Below are 15,338 nucleotides of genomic sequence, written 5' to 3' on the forward strand. Positions count from 1 at the left end.
GACAAATAGGGATGGTTAACAAAAGGTCAAAGAAAATCAATTCTTATGCTGAAGAAAACAGAAATACGAGTCTTTAACACTGACTTCATTGCAGCATTCTAAATAAAGATAGAAAATTATTCTTACCGTAACCAATCATGCAGGATTCATCTCTGTCAAACTGGATTACTTTAGTTATTTTAGAGCAAAGCTCAATTTCTTTGTACAGCTGCAAGGAACAAAAGGAAGTCATTATACATCCTGAAACAACAGCCTACTTCATTCATGACGTGGTGGGTGGGCTATTGACAGCATGGAAGGAGGCCATTAATTTTCTGTACTTTCAGACAAAGCAGCTCTAGCAGCTCTTTATAGAGGAGTTTCTTTGCTATGTCATGATTACATGATTTAATTACAAAAGAGGTTACAGATATTGTTTATAAAGCTTCTCCATGATTATTTTTGGTGCATGGATCTCCCAGGCACAGTTTTATTTATTATAAACCTTGTTGCTGTAGTATTTTTTTCCTATTGTGATTCCTAATACATTGTAAATCAACTCCTGACATTTTTTTAAATACATTTCTTGACCTTGACTCATTTTCAAAACAGCCTGTGAGGGGAGGAAAGATCATATTCAAGATATCAGTGACATACCAAGTCACATATATCCTCCTCTGGTTTGGGAATGTAGAATTGCACTTGATTTTCTATAAGGAATTTGAGTCGTAAGTAGTGTTTAGTGGGATCGAGCTGATGAGCCTGTGGGATGAGCACAAAAAGACAGAAATTTATCCAGAATCGCAGCAGTGAGATATCTTTCATGTTTTCCTAACAGATGGTATTTCTCTGGCTCAGTGTGGCTTTCAGTTTAAGCGTCTTATGAATATCGCTTTAAACCGTAGCTCATTCGAGGCTCTGTGTTTTTTTACCTTGCAGATGGACTCGAGAACACACAGTGCAGACTCTCCTGGCTGGATGATTGTTAGCACGGGCTGGTCATTTGGGAGACATACCCAGGAGGGTGTAAGGTGGTCAGGAACCCAGATATCGCTCTCTGTGCTGGGTCGTGGAAGGCTTTTCACAGTTCCCTCCTCACTTTTCTTGAAATGGAGACATCCAAAGTAATTAAACACACTTTACTGCAAGGTCTGACTTCTTCAAATTAGATAATACTTCTAAAATAGTCTCCAAAATAATCCATCTTCACCAATACTTTGCATCTTCCTTCTAAATCACAGAGTAGTCGGAATACACTTTCCAAGCCATATAGTGCATTTGCTTAAATGGGGAATGAAAGAAAAATTAAAAGCTCTAATTTTCCTGAGTAGCTGTCACAGCTTGTAAGCTCTTCACTTTGGCTCTGGCGCTTACTCGGAATACATTAAGGGGTAATATTTCACTGATGTCAATGTTGGCCACATATTTTGTTGAGGAAGTTCGCACTTCTGTTTGACCAACTGCTCACTGACAAATGAATGCAAACAGATAACTGAATTATTCATCCTTACTGTGTTTTCCTTAGCAGGATCAACATATATGCCATCTACTGGCTTTTTAATGGGCTCTTCACCATCAGCAAAAACCTGCAGGAGCAAACAACAAAATGGCAAGTTACCAGTCAGGTAGGATGGATGCTTGAGAAATGGGCAAAAGTAACTTGTCAGCTGTGATTAAGCGCGGAAATTTTGGAAGGAGGTGGAACACTTCACAGACCTGGCTGACCGTTGGGTGGGCTTTTGTCTTTTTCTTTGAGGTAGTGTCCAGACCCCAGAGGGAAGAGAACCTGCTCTTGCGCTTACTGCAGGAACGAGACATGGCCTGCGTTCGCCGTCTCACTCCGGTCTCTGTGCGGGCTGCCACCTGGAAAACGTAACATGGCGAAGTGGGGTCAAAACGGATCAAATGAGATCGACAGCTATCTGTTTGACCTCGCGTCAAATCCCATTTTGCCAAAATGACTTGAGAAGTGCAGCATATCAGCATATTTTAGGGGGTTTTAAAATAAATAAAATCATAAATATTCAAGAGAGGAAAGCTACAGTTCTGACAAAAAGAGAAAGAAGAAATAAAACTGAGTATATAAAAAAAGTGATCAAGGAACATTTCACTGAGTGGTTTATGGAAATTACCTTGTCTTAAGTGACTGAATAAATGGTCATGTTAATCATACAGATATAGAGTAGTCAAATATTATGCATGAAAACTAGACTTGGACATTTTTTAGGCTGCTTAACTATTAAGAAATAAGTAAAAGGTTTGGTTTTTTTTTTTTTAAATAAATACTGAATTAAACATATCAGCACTGTGCCTGCAGCAGGCTCTAAAACTAGCCTAGGCACTCATTCTGTCATTTGTTCTGTCAACACTTTGCAGGCCATTCTGGTGAGTGCACAGTGCTGATACAGAGTAAATTCAAGAGGAGTGAAAGCGTAGGAAAGCTCTTAGCAGTTGTCTTTTGTTAGACATCCTTAACTGCTATCTCCCAGCTCAAACACCCACCTGCTCTGTAGCACTGCGTTGGTGGTGGTGAGGGAAAAAGCACCTCAGTGATCTGCGAAACATCGCTAAAAAATCAGATGTTTTCTTTTACTACTAGTGCTTTTAGATGTGAAGTACATAACCTCTTTGCAGCAGCAGTGGGAGGCCAAAACTGAACTAAAACCCTCACAAACGGGTGACCTACGTGAGACCCGAGCTCATAAATAGCATAGTCGTTATTTTTAAAAAAGAAAAGCGTGGTTTGACACAATGCATTGTAGTTTTTGGACTCGACTGTCCTGCCAAGAGCATCACTGGATGTGCTCAGTGATGCCAAAGTGTATTTTGAGTGAGATTTCACAGTCCTTTACTAACACTATGAGAACAGGTTTGAGCTCTGCAACAGCGACAGCTACTGTTACTTAAGTGCACTTTAGATAGATGTTTGTCCCCAATATAATAATCAATTCCAAGGTACATTTTTGAGGTCTCCAGGTCTCTTTTTCCACAAAAAAAAAAGAAATTGAAAAGGACACTAAAATATACCATTGTGTTTGCTTCAGCAGCAAAAATAAAGAAGAGAATATTTACCAATGCATGGAAGGAAGAGACCGAGAATATACCCAGCCGGCCCATTGCCAGCTTGGTGGGGCGAGAGGCAAAAGCCAGAAGGCGTTTGGGGTTAGGCAGCTCTCCTCCTTGCAGGCTGGCCAGGTAGCATCTAAAGCGAAATAAATCCATGTGAAACTGCTCCAGGTTCTGCTCCCACAAGAATATCTGCAGGTTGAGAGGGACACAACAGTAATAGTTCATTAATGCCCTTGTCTGTCAACTTCAGACTAAGATGGGGCATCTCCTCACTTCCATAGAAGCTCTGTTACCACTTTTCTCAAAGTGTTGCCAACCTGCACTCTCTCTGTGCCTAATGGTTTGATGTTTATTGGGGCAGTAGAGCAGGACATTGTGATTATTCACTGGGCTGTCCCCTCCCTGTCATGGTCCTGCACTGGTGTTTGGAATAGGCGGCCAGCTCCATGGCAGAGTGCTCTGTATTACTGCCAAGTAGCCCAGAGACGAGAAAGAAACAATACTGTGCATTCCACTGGCAGATAGAGGCTGGGAGCGTTTCAGCTTTCTAAGGAGCAGTCCTACATCCATTCAGTTCTCACAATTTGAAACCTGACACTGCCAAACAGAACAGCTCCAACCAGCCACTACCAAACGGACCAAACAACAGCGATCTCTCCCCTTTCTGTAAACAGACCCATTAAAGACAATATGAACTTTGCAATTAATTGAGAATGTCAGGCTGACCAGAGCAAAGTGCATATTACAATAAGAAAAATAAAAAGCAATCTGGGGGCTGTTACATTTGTAGCATTAGCAGCCTCTAGCGGATGATTCCTCTAAATCTGCAACTTAATCCTCTCTCATTGCTCCCTGCTTCTCTCTTTTCCTCATATTCCATGTATTAAAAACCTGAGGATACAAGACTGAAATACATACTTACATTTGATATCTGTAAGTATTGTAACAATAGCTAAAATATCACTAAAAATGATCTTTAGCATTTTTTAATTAAGCTAAAGATTCCTCAGGATTGGTTCTCATTGAGGTTTAACAGATGTCTTAAGAGCTCTTAAATAGATATAATGCTTTTTTTATACGTCTTCCTGACATGCTTATGAATCCAGACAAAACTGAACTTTTGTGGGCTGATTACTAGGAGGGATGGGCAAAAGCTTAAATTTGAAAAACAAGTATGTCACAACTAAAACTGACTGATGGGGCACAGTTATATTTGGCATTTTTCATACTTCCATCCTTATTTGATAAATATTCAGCCAAGCTAGGAGTCACTATGTTGCATTCCAGGTGTTTTTTGAAGCTACTCAACCCATTTTTTCATATATACTTTCTATCAGTATTGAAGTTATAGAGACGCATTAAGAAATCAAACTGGTAAAACTTTGTTTAACTTCACTGTTTTCTTTTGAAATAATCTATTTTTATAGAAAGGTGATTTGTAATCAGAAATAATATAGCAGTAAGTCGTCTTTCCATGCCTTGTTCAGAAATGTTTTCCCCCTGCACACCTGCCTGACATGAGCTCAAGGAAGAAAGTAGCATGACACCTACTTGATCCAGGATCGTCTTCCTCTTCTTGGTGTCAGTGACAGCAGACAGCTGCATGTCTCCCATCTTCTTCATCTTCTCGTCCATGTCGATCTTCTGCTCGAGCTTCTTGATCTCGGCGCGAAGTAGCCGAACAGTGTCCTCTCTGTGATGCTGGCGGGCGACAGTAGTGGCACATGCTGAGTGGATGGCTGTGATCCAGTTTTCCAGCTCTGTCTGGCTGCAGGTCTACAGGGGGAGGGACCATGAAAGGTCAAAGGTTACACAGCACACAAACTCCTTTGTTTTTGTTTTGTTTTGCTCCTGATGTATTAAAAGGCCAGAATTTTAAAGATCATAAAAAGAAAATACAGTCAATACAGGGCAATGTATGCAAATTAAATTTGTATTTATTCACAGAACAGTTGACATACATGCATTTTCTTACCTGGAACAGAAAAGCATCTCCCAGGGAATTGCTGAGGCAGAACACAAAGTCCTTTTTGGGATGTTCTGGTACAGCCTGGACAATACTGTTCTCCACCCAGATGGCATGTTTGGGATTGCTGTTGTTGTCAATTCCTGAGCGTCCATCAGTCTCATAGAAGAAGAGCGTGCAACCTGGAAAACCAACACAATGGAACTGTTGATTTAATTATTTAGTTTTACAAGAAAGTCAGATTTCCTCAAGCAATTTAATTCTGCTCTCCAGTGGCCAACATTAAGAAGTGCAGCATGGCAAGAGTCAGGGAGAAAGGCTTTATTAGACACAGGCTTCTAAATTGATTTCAAGTCCAGTCCAGTGACATAATGCCTTAAAGAAATCTTATTTGAAGTAAACCTTTGCTCTCCCTTTTGAATGTCAGCATGTAACTAAATAGCATCAAACATATTATCTTGCATGAGCAGGATGTCACAGGCTGACATTACAGGATTGCAGTGCAATAAAATGTAAATTTAATGATACCACTGAGGCCATGACACACCTTTGAGAGAAACCCAGTAACTCTTCCACTTGCGCCTTGTGGCTGACTCCACTTTCTTGTTTTTCTTATGCACAAGGAAGTTCTTAACAGCAAGTTTGCCAGCTTTGCGCACCATCCCTTGGACAACACTGAGTAAGAGGTCGGACTGGTAGGCGGAGCTCATAGTGCTCTGCTCATCACTTAGGGCAGACCCCGCCTCCTCCAAGCTCTCAGTCTGGCAGGAGCTCATCTGTAGTTCCTGACGGAAGTTTTCGTACACGCCCTGAACGCACTCGCTGGCCCCTCCGCCGCCACTGCTGCTCCCGCTGTCACTGCCAGTGAACATGTTCCTGCCATGCACTGAGAACACAGAGAAGGAGGCCGACATGGTCTTGTAGCGGCGAGACTGGTGCTCCGGCTCCACCGTCACCCCGTCGATGCCGCTGTCCTCATATTCGCTGCCCTCCCCGCCTGTGACATCCTGAGTTGTGGCAGAAGCACAAAACAGGTGAGACGGCATCACAGCTTCTTGTTCATCACTAAGAGGGCAGCTGGTCATTAACAACCGCTGCCCTCACCTGATCGTCTATCTCTAAATAAAGGATAGAAGCATTTTTGAAAAGCAAACATGTTGCAAAAAAACAAACAAAAAACAGATGCTTAATGAGAGCCCACAGGTTGTCTAACCCTGAGTTTCTGCTTAAAATTAATTGCCAACAGCAAAGCGTCTGCCGTTGTGTGAGCACAGCCTGCCCGGCCTGTGGCACCACAGGGTCTGCCCTCTCCTACCCACATGGTCAAAGGCTCCTGGGAGATGAAGGGGGTTACACTGAGCTTGGTATCTCCATCTGGTCACATGACCTAATCATGCGGTCCAGAGCTCCATTCACCAGAGTTGACGGTGCCCCGTAGAGACAGGGCCACCAATGCACGTTTTACTGTTACACTCTTCCACAGGCCTCCCTTCATTATCATAACAAAGGCCGAGGTATTTCTAACAGAGAGTGACTTTAGGCTGTGCTCGCCCCCTCCCATCATCGCAATCTCCTCTCACAAGAAAAACAACAGTTTCTTCAGGAAACTACGACTCCCTCGTCCCACACAAGCTTTCTTTTTACACTCAGTTTGTTTTAACAGCTTATTGTGAGGTGACTGAAGCGGAACAAACTCACAGATTCATTGGGGAAGTGAATGAAGGGAGCTGTAGTACTACTAGATCATTTCAGATTTAGCACAGCTTTTCATGCTCTGTCCAAAACAGAACAGAATATCCACGACGGCATTAAACAAAGGAAGGTCCTTGACATATATGTATCCAACAGGCTATCAAAAATTCATCAGCACTCGAATTTTTACTGTTTTCTAATAACCACATTTCAATTACTTTTTTAAAGCTAAATTTAATGTGCAAACAAGCAGTACATTATAAAATAGTTACAGATCTTACCTGTATAGTCTGCGCCCTCCTGCCCTGCATGCTGGCACACATTTCAACTTGGTGGCTGGTCAGGCCTTCAGACAAGCAGTGTGAACGTCGGCAGGGAAGGGTGTATGCACCGTAGGTGTTTCCATCCTCGTCTGATGGAGATAGCATTTTATCGTCCTCACCCTCCCTGATAGCCCTGTTGGTGTTGTGCCACTTTGCATAGCGGCCATGGAGTTGCCTGGAGGCAGGACTCATCTGGCTATACAGCTCATCCAGTGAGTTTGCCCTGTCAGTGGAGTCTGTTGGGCTGGACTGCAGGTGGCCTTCGCAGCCAGTGAAGTCCCTCTCGTTAGTCAAGTCTATAATCTCCTCTGTGCTGGTCAAGTGATCTTGACTGACATCAGACAGGGAGAACTCCAGGCTGTCATCTCGCCACATGTCTGCAGATTTAGACCTCTTCTTGAAGCCAACAGTCTCCTTGGAGCAGTCTGGGGTTTTCTGGAGGTATTTCACTTCACCTGCGTACATATCTTCATCCTGCACCTCCTCTGCCATGGGACCAGGTAGGGTTATGTGCATTGAGGGATTGGCCAGGTCATTGTAAAAGGATACTGGACGCAGATTCATGGCCACCCGGTCCACCCAAATGGGGCTTCCAAAGTCTGGGAGGATATTTGTCTCATTGAAGGGTTCCAGGCCATTGTCAGCCAGGGACTGTGGGATGCTGGGTGTGCTACTTGAGCGCGTGCTTGTCTCAGAGTTCCTGTGCTCTATTTTTCCTGATGAAGCATGGCGAGAGCGTCTGGACTGCTTGTTGGAGATGCGAAGAGACCGAGACATGTGCTTACGTGACAAATAGCCACGTCCATAGAGGGCATGGTCCCCATTCTGGCTCTCAGCATTTCCCATGATTCAAAGGCTAAACGGACAGGGGGAAACAGATTAAATAAACCTAGGGGGACATGAAGGAGAGACATACAGAAGAAAAGAATTGTATCTGAATGGTGTTTTACTTGCAGGGCCGTAATGACTTTTCTGGCATTTTGTCACTGGATCTTAAGACAGTTTGTTCCTTTGGCTGGTATAATCCACAAACCTCTGAAAAACAGATATCTAGATGAAAAATCAGTACAAAACCTGTGTGCTCTTAATTATGTGTGGCTTAGCTAAATATTTGTACTCTTTCAACAAATCTGTCTACAGATATGGACCCGTAAAGACGGAACATGACATGTTGTTTCCATCCTAGGCTTTCCCCTAAAACATAGGACACTGTTCACATAAAAAGAATTGATAATGGTAGATGTTATAAACGCAGAGCTGTAACTTGTCTTGCTTTGCAGTTATTTCTTTAGTAATTATCTGTAAAGTCAGCTAAATAAACACTGTGCTTAGACTGGTAGAGGATGTGAGCCACTCAAGCCCCCTTCAATATGTACAGGGATTTTGTGAAGTGGAGGGTACCTAATGAAAGTGTGAGCGAACATGAGTTATTCAGAACTGGAATGAACCATCCATGCAGAGATATAGTTGTTTGCTCTCAGGCACTGCTTCCTGCATTAACAAGGACTGGGAGCAGGAGGGTGCAGAAGCTTTGACTATAATGCACATTTGGACTCTATTTATCCGCCTTTAGGCCGGACAGTGTGATGTAAAAAGGAAAACAAAAGTCCTGTTCCACTTTGGGACCACCAACAGATGGGACAGAAGATTAGCTGACTCATTTGTGGCCGCTGCTTCTCACGATGTGTGCGTCTCCACTTTTTAGGATAGACCCTCTGGGGGAGGGGGGGGGGTACTGTGTTTTTGCAAATAAGCAAATAAGCCCAACCCTCTGGTGCTGCCCTCAGGCTTACTGTGAGGAGGGGCTTTACATAAATGGAAGTTGACCCCGTTTTTATACGTTGTGATCCTTATCCTCCCTCCTTATTCTGTCCACTCATCAACCCTCACTGGTACTGCAGTGTACCATGTTTGAACTTTACACAACTACATTCATCTTTTATATAACTCTGCAGTGTGTTGGCTATTTCATTTAATCCCATTTGGTACAAAATAGAACAGAGCGGAAACGCAGGAGGGAAAGAACTATGAAAAAAAACAAAACACCAAAGTTGTTACAGGAAATGATATTCACTGAGGCATACAAGCATTGCTCACAAAATGCAAGCACTACAATATACTGTGGACCACTTCTGGAGTTTTTTCACGTAGCATTCCTACATAATAACCTTAATTTTTAAAAATGGAGAAGAGGAGAGAAAAATGTCCACCTTGTAATGGTTGCTCTTTATGGTTGAAGTTTCTGCTATTTGTAGCACAAATGTGTTATTGTGTATGTAAAATGGCAAAATGACCAGAACTAAATTACAAGTGATGCAGATGGATCTCGCTGGAACCCAGGAATCTCATTTGTTAATCTCTGAAGTTCAGGAGCCAGGTGTTGTAGACCAAAAACGTTACTGATTAATTTGGACTACAATAGAATTGCAACAAAGTTATGCATTACTGTGACCACAACACATTATCTTTACATATCTATATCTGTACGCTTAAACTTATGAGTGAAATTGGAAGTAAAATGTACAAAATGAATATTCAGCCAAATCCATGAGACCAAACCAAACCAAATGTTGCAATAAATGCAACTCATCTCCTAACAAATCAGCAGATTTAAAGAAAAAGATCCGATAAATTCTCAGCAGAATACATGGCCACCAATCACTCTGCCACAAAACCATAAATAGGTTGAAAAGGGAACAGAACAGTCAGCAAGTTTCTATTGGCACTGTTTAAAAGACACAACACAGATTCCTACTGAACATGATTTACACTGAAGCTCCGGGTATAGCAAAACACATAATTTAAATGGCTGACCCAGAGAAATGTTATACTAAATTTTTAAGAATGCATTGTTCAAAAATGAAAACGCAGGATTATTAAATTTAATTGCACTGGAGCTACCAGAACATCTGAATACAACTTTTAAATGGCCTCAATTCCCAAACACAATGTTCTCTGAAGCTGCAATGCTGCTGCCGCACAGAATCCACCATCAGCTCTTTATTAATACATGAGCAAGAAATGCCACGGCTGGAAAAGATATTTTAGGGCGCTAAAATCCCATCGCATACACCCAGTGGATTCTTTTAGAAATACAGACTAACACACATCACAAGTTAATTCCACTGGATGATCAGAATTTGGTGATCCCATGAAAGATCAACCAAATCTAAAGAGTTCCCACTGGAGACTTTCAAAAGTTAAAGTGGTTCCAGGATTATTAAGGGGTGGGTAACTTTACTATAATGACATGCAAAAGCAAAACACAAGGTTTGAACTTTGTAGTGGGCAATCCACGTGAGAAAGTGATTTCCCATGCTGCCTGAACCACAGTTCAACCTGGTGACTTTTTTGGCTTATGTTTGGACAGTATGGTTAAGATTTCTCATCTTAAAACTGTAAAAAAGAAAAAAAAAAAAGGGACATTTCATAATCTAGAGTACAAAATATCATTTAAGAAATAAAGAAACTTTATAAAGAAAATGCAGAAACACATCTGCCTTCTTCTTAAATGGTCCAGAGCTCAGTTAAGATGGGCTGTGGTGATCTTCTGGTTTTCAGTTCTTTTTTGGAAATGATATACAGGCATTCTGTATTCTATTTTTTATATTTTTTACACTACAAAAAAGTCAGAGAGAGTCATTAAGTGTACACTTTCAACTCGGTTGATAATGTCAGCACTTATGGTAATCTCAAATGTATCCCTCATAACCGCAGGACTGTACTGGAACATTAAAATCATGCAATGTGATTTATGCCAGAATCAACTCTTCTTGGAGCAGTGACTTGTTTTTACACTGAATGACCTGTTGTGTGGAATGCTGTCATCCCTAAAATATGTGACTGGTAGATTTAAGTTCCTTTTGTTATTAAAGACCACTTTGAAGTCCTTCTTATACAAATTCTTGGGCCTGCTGGAACAGGTATGAGGGGAAATTGTCTCAACCCTCCACCCCCCTTTAGGTCCTCAAGGAATGAAATTCAAGCCGCTTGCATCATTTTCAGACATCATGCAAGTTGTTGCCCCATGGTCAAAATACAACTTAAGGTCTTTGAAAACAAGGTAAAGACCATGAAACACCTGGTCAGACTTTCCTGTATACATGGACAGAGCTGAACTTCATGCCAGGAGATTCAGGTTGAGTCATTTGTCTAAAGTCTTCTTTTCTCACATGTAGTACACAGTGAAAAATAATTCACACCAGCATCATTCTCTCTACTGGAAATATTTCATTTGGTTTTGCAGGAGCTCCCCAACAAGTGAGTGCTGGACGCCAGACACAGGACAGTCAGTGACTAACTGTGAACTCATCAGACTATCATCTGGACTATTCTTACATCAACACAGACTGTTTATTAGGAAGTCTGCAGTTCTGACGTGCACCTCCATCAGGCTACGTCTCAAAAAAAAAAAAAAAAAAAAATCAATGGCTACAGTGCATTTTTGAAAAAAGCAAGGCTTACGTAAAGACATATGACAAAATGTGATGATAAACATCTCTGTTAAAAAGCTGTTTGGAGTCCTGCAACACATTCCTGCCATTTGACCTAGGTACAACTGTGAAAGGAAAAACAAGCCAGGCCCAACCAGTAACAAGCTCCAACACAAAACCCTGTAATCTGAACACTCTGGTCTCCAGAGATAATAACACAGGTAGCTGTATGCAGCAAGAGGAGGGGGTTTAACCACTGAAAGACTGCACTTAAGACAGCTCACATTTCCCAACTGATATGGAGTCATATGTGTCTGTGAAAATGGAAGCACTAAACACAAACCCTTGTTCTCATGACTCATTTTCTGCTCTCGAGTGGGCTCAACTGTATTCAAGATTCTATTAGGCCAGAGGGAAATTTGGTATTACAAGAGCTTGCATCCATTTTCAAAAGGTTCCTGTGCCAGAAAAAAAAAAACCCATCCATATTAAAAGTAATTTAACAGCTTAGATTAAAACAATATACTACGGTTATATATTCAAAGAGTAATTTCCAACTGTAATCTGTAACCCTGGAAACATTAAATAGCAAACAAACTGAAAAGAGGGGCTTTCAGTGATATGGAAAGCAGCTCAACTTTGTTTGCTAACACTGCTGAATGCATCATGAAAAAAACAAATCAGGTTAGACAGGATCGGCCAAAACACTATTTATGCAGCTTTATTCAAAATTTACCTCTAAAATAACAAATAGAGCATGTATGGCTTTAACAGCCGCATTGACAAAGCAGCAGGTGAAGCAACATTTCAGCAAAAACAAATCACCAGCCAAGCCACGGAGTCATTTTCATTCGCTGCTGATCTGATTATGTGTTTCAGAGTACGGCGGGGCACGTGAGGCTGCTGTGTGTGACCTGTCTGACCCTGTCACAAGAGGCTCAGGTGGCTGGGTGTTATGGAGCATTTTTAATGTAGGAGAGCAACCCTTCGAAGGATGCCAGAACATACAAAGCCGAATTATGAACGCCAGCAGAGCTAGTTTGATGCAAGTGAGCTCCACTCAGTGGAAAGGATTTTGTCGATAAATCATTCTTGATTGCAAAATGTGGATACAGCAATGACCTGGAGCTGTGTCGTTTTAAAAGAAACGCTATGCTTTTGTGAGCCTGTTGCTGAGCAGCAGCTGGTATTGTTTAGCCTAGTGGCACCTTTGTCCCTCAATGCCATGTGCAGAGGTCAACTCTTCTGCTGATGTTTAAGCTGCATACAGCATAAACTGCAGGTTTTATTGGGTCAACATGTCTTTTGTCCACTCTGCAGACTTAAGAGTACTTTATACGGTTCTGTGGTCACAGATAAAAACAAACTTATGAAAAATTAATGTCTCGTCTTTTTTTCCACAGTATCTGTCAAAATGACGACCAGAGTTTGAGGTGTAATAAAACGCCCAGAGAATAGAAACTATCATCTATTATCCTACATTTGTCCAAATTCATTGTAGGTGCAAGATCTTGTGAGGTCATAATACTTTCACCTCCATTAATAGCAGCAATTTGCTTGTGTGGAGGTTCACAGCTAAGGTGCCATAAGATCACTTCCTGCTCATGGCTCTTTGCCTCCTCATTAACAACCTTTGAAGTTACTTTAACAGTACTTTAACAGCTGTTAGTGGAAGGCGTAACTAAGCTGTGGACAACTGTTATGACATGCGGGGTGGGGGACCGACGACACAGGTTTGTGGAAGTGATTGTTTTTGTTTCATATGAAGTGTTCTGTTAAAATCACTTTATATCCATTTGTTTTAACTAAATCAATATTTCCAAATGTTCCTCCTGCCTTCATCCCTTCATTTATTTTCACTTCTCTGAATCTCTAAAGCAACGCTCATTTTGTGTAGTAATCATTTAGGACTGTATCAGAGCATTTGAAAAAGCTCTTTTACATTTCCGCTAATATCTGAAAGGATTTTTTCTAAAATCTACAATCTGCTGTTTGATATGTGAAAATTAAAAAAAAAAAATAAAAGTGTTGTACCCAATCAAGAAAAAGCAAATCTTTTGAAGAGTAATTTAAACTTTAGTCTTGATAATGTGGAACTGGATCAGAAGCTGGGGAAACGTTAATGATAGGCAGATCAAACAAAAATCCAAGATCAAGACTCAACAGTTTGTGACACAAGTGTGAATCTGGGATGAAAACGGCAAATTCTTTTTTTATGAAAAAGGTTTGAGCCGCTGTTACAAAATATTTAAACCACAATCAGCACATACACGAGCTGACCTTCTCATATCCTGTAACCGTCACTGTCAGAGAAAAGGTCTCCCCCAAGTACATGGAGCATCAAAAGTACTCTGTCTTACATGCTTCACATTCCAGACTTCCAATGTCCTCCTCCACACTCCGACTCCAAACATACCCAGCCATTTCCCCTGGACACAAGAAACAAATGTTCTTGGCAGTTTTACGATGATAGATTTGCGATCGACAGTATCAATGACGGGACCCAGTGGTTAGCAAAACATTATCTGGTGTGACAAATCTGTAAATGCACCAGGAGGTATTACCAACCGATGACTGGGACGGGATGGTGTATGAAAACATCTGGAAGATTACAAAAAAAAAACTTTAGTGATTATATGAAATTTTACACAACTTTTATAAAAGTAAACTATATGCACAAGAACGCTAAAAGTCTGCACAGAGATAATATGAAGTACGAAGATAGTACAAAGTGGGGAACAAAAACATGGGGACAATGTTTTGCACTCAGGCTCTCTCACTCACCCAATCCTTTGCTTCCAGGTCAGTGAGTGGGAATACTAAGCACGCTGCAGTATGGTGCGTTTCCTTTTATATTGCACCAGAAGTACAAACCCCACTCAATATCACATCTGGGTCAGAGTCAAGACCCATTTCCATCATTTTGATTTCAATATTAATGAGCAGGGAATGCACATTTCAGGTTGTGTTCCAAACAGATGGAATAGTGTGTCTAATACTGGTACACTAGGAAAAGGCGAGTTCATCTGAGCGAAGAAAAACTTTCCAAAATAACATTTGATGCATGTTCAATCATCCAGTTAAGGAAATCCCAAAAACTTTATTTTGTTTATGTGGACATAGCGTTTTCAGTGGAAACTGAAGAAGTCACTTGGATGAGTGACAAAACGTTTCTCCCACTGAAAACGCTGCATCCAGATGAACAGAATCAACTTTTTGGGATTTCCAAAATAACATTCTCAATATGCAAGTGCATGCGGCTCCTTGGGCTGCTGCGTTTCTTTAAGACTTTACTATACAATTTAAACACAATGAGGAGATTTGACACCAATGTATCTGTGAAAACAGCCCATGAAGTCATTCCCAAGCTCCACCTTCACCACAACACCCCTGAAGCTCCCGGGTCCCCACTGTGTTGCATTGTGCAGTGAGGCAGAACTGAGCACAGTCCTGACACACATGACTACACAAAGCTTGGTTGAAATCTGTCCACTTCCTCCAAACATCCCTGATTACAATTTCCAGCACAAGCCTCCTTTATCAGCCTGTGGCATGTCACTTAGAAAGTCAAATTTCAGGTAAAGTACAGCACCTCCACCCATTAGGTTTCATATATTAATGGATATTGAAGGATTTTTTTTTTTTTTTTGACTGCACCTTAGGTTACATTTACCGACAGCAGATACAATGTACTTTCACAAAGCTCAGTGGGATGTAAATGGTGTTTATTATGACAGCCCAGCAGTAATTCAATCTCATGGAGGCATCAAAGTATGCTTCTATTTTTAAAGACTGTGGGATGTCGCACAAATTCCACCGACGTTAGGTTAATTTTTATTTTTATAAACAGTTGTATACTTGCTTTTCTAAATGCTA

The 15,338-nt window shown here is 41.2% G+C and overlaps 1 protein-coding gene across 1 annotated transcript in view; it reads right to left on the reverse strand.

Annotated features, from left to right (window-relative positions):
• Window positions 1-15,338, reverse strand: part of LOC308400605 (rho guanine nucleotide exchange factor TIAM1-like) — a 40,832-nt gene that overhangs the window by 15,785 nt on the left and 9,709 nt on the right. Inside the window, exons 2-12 of the mRNA XM_080888416.1 lie at window positions 7,980-8,064; window positions 6,988-7,885; window positions 5,562-6,021; window positions 5,024-5,196; window positions 4,600-4,824; window positions 3,052-3,237; window positions 1,696-1,842; window positions 1,491-1,565; window positions 912-1,082; window positions 637-741; window positions 127-208 (exon numbers count right to left, since the gene is read on the reverse strand). Of these exons, the coding sequence (XP_080744542.1) occupies window positions 127-208; window positions 637-741; window positions 912-1,082; window positions 1,491-1,565; window positions 1,696-1,842; window positions 3,052-3,237; window positions 4,600-4,824; window positions 5,024-5,196; window positions 5,562-6,021; window positions 6,988-7,875 (2,512 nt within the window). The 5' untranslated portion in view covers window positions 7,876-7,885; window positions 7,980-8,064. The remainder of the gene's footprint in view (window positions 1-126; window positions 209-636; window positions 742-911; window positions 1,083-1,490; window positions 1,566-1,695; window positions 1,843-3,051; window positions 3,238-4,599; window positions 4,825-5,023; window positions 5,197-5,561; window positions 6,022-6,987; window positions 7,886-7,979; window positions 8,065-15,338) is intronic.

The sequence above is a fragment of the Rhamphochromis sp. 'chilingali' genome (genome assembly GCF_963969265.1).
Source record: "Rhamphochromis sp. 'chilingali' genome assembly, chromosome: 8".
Classification (NCBI taxonomy): Eukaryota; Metazoa; Chordata; class Actinopteri; order Cichliformes; family Cichlidae; genus Rhamphochromis; species Rhamphochromis sp. 'chilingali'.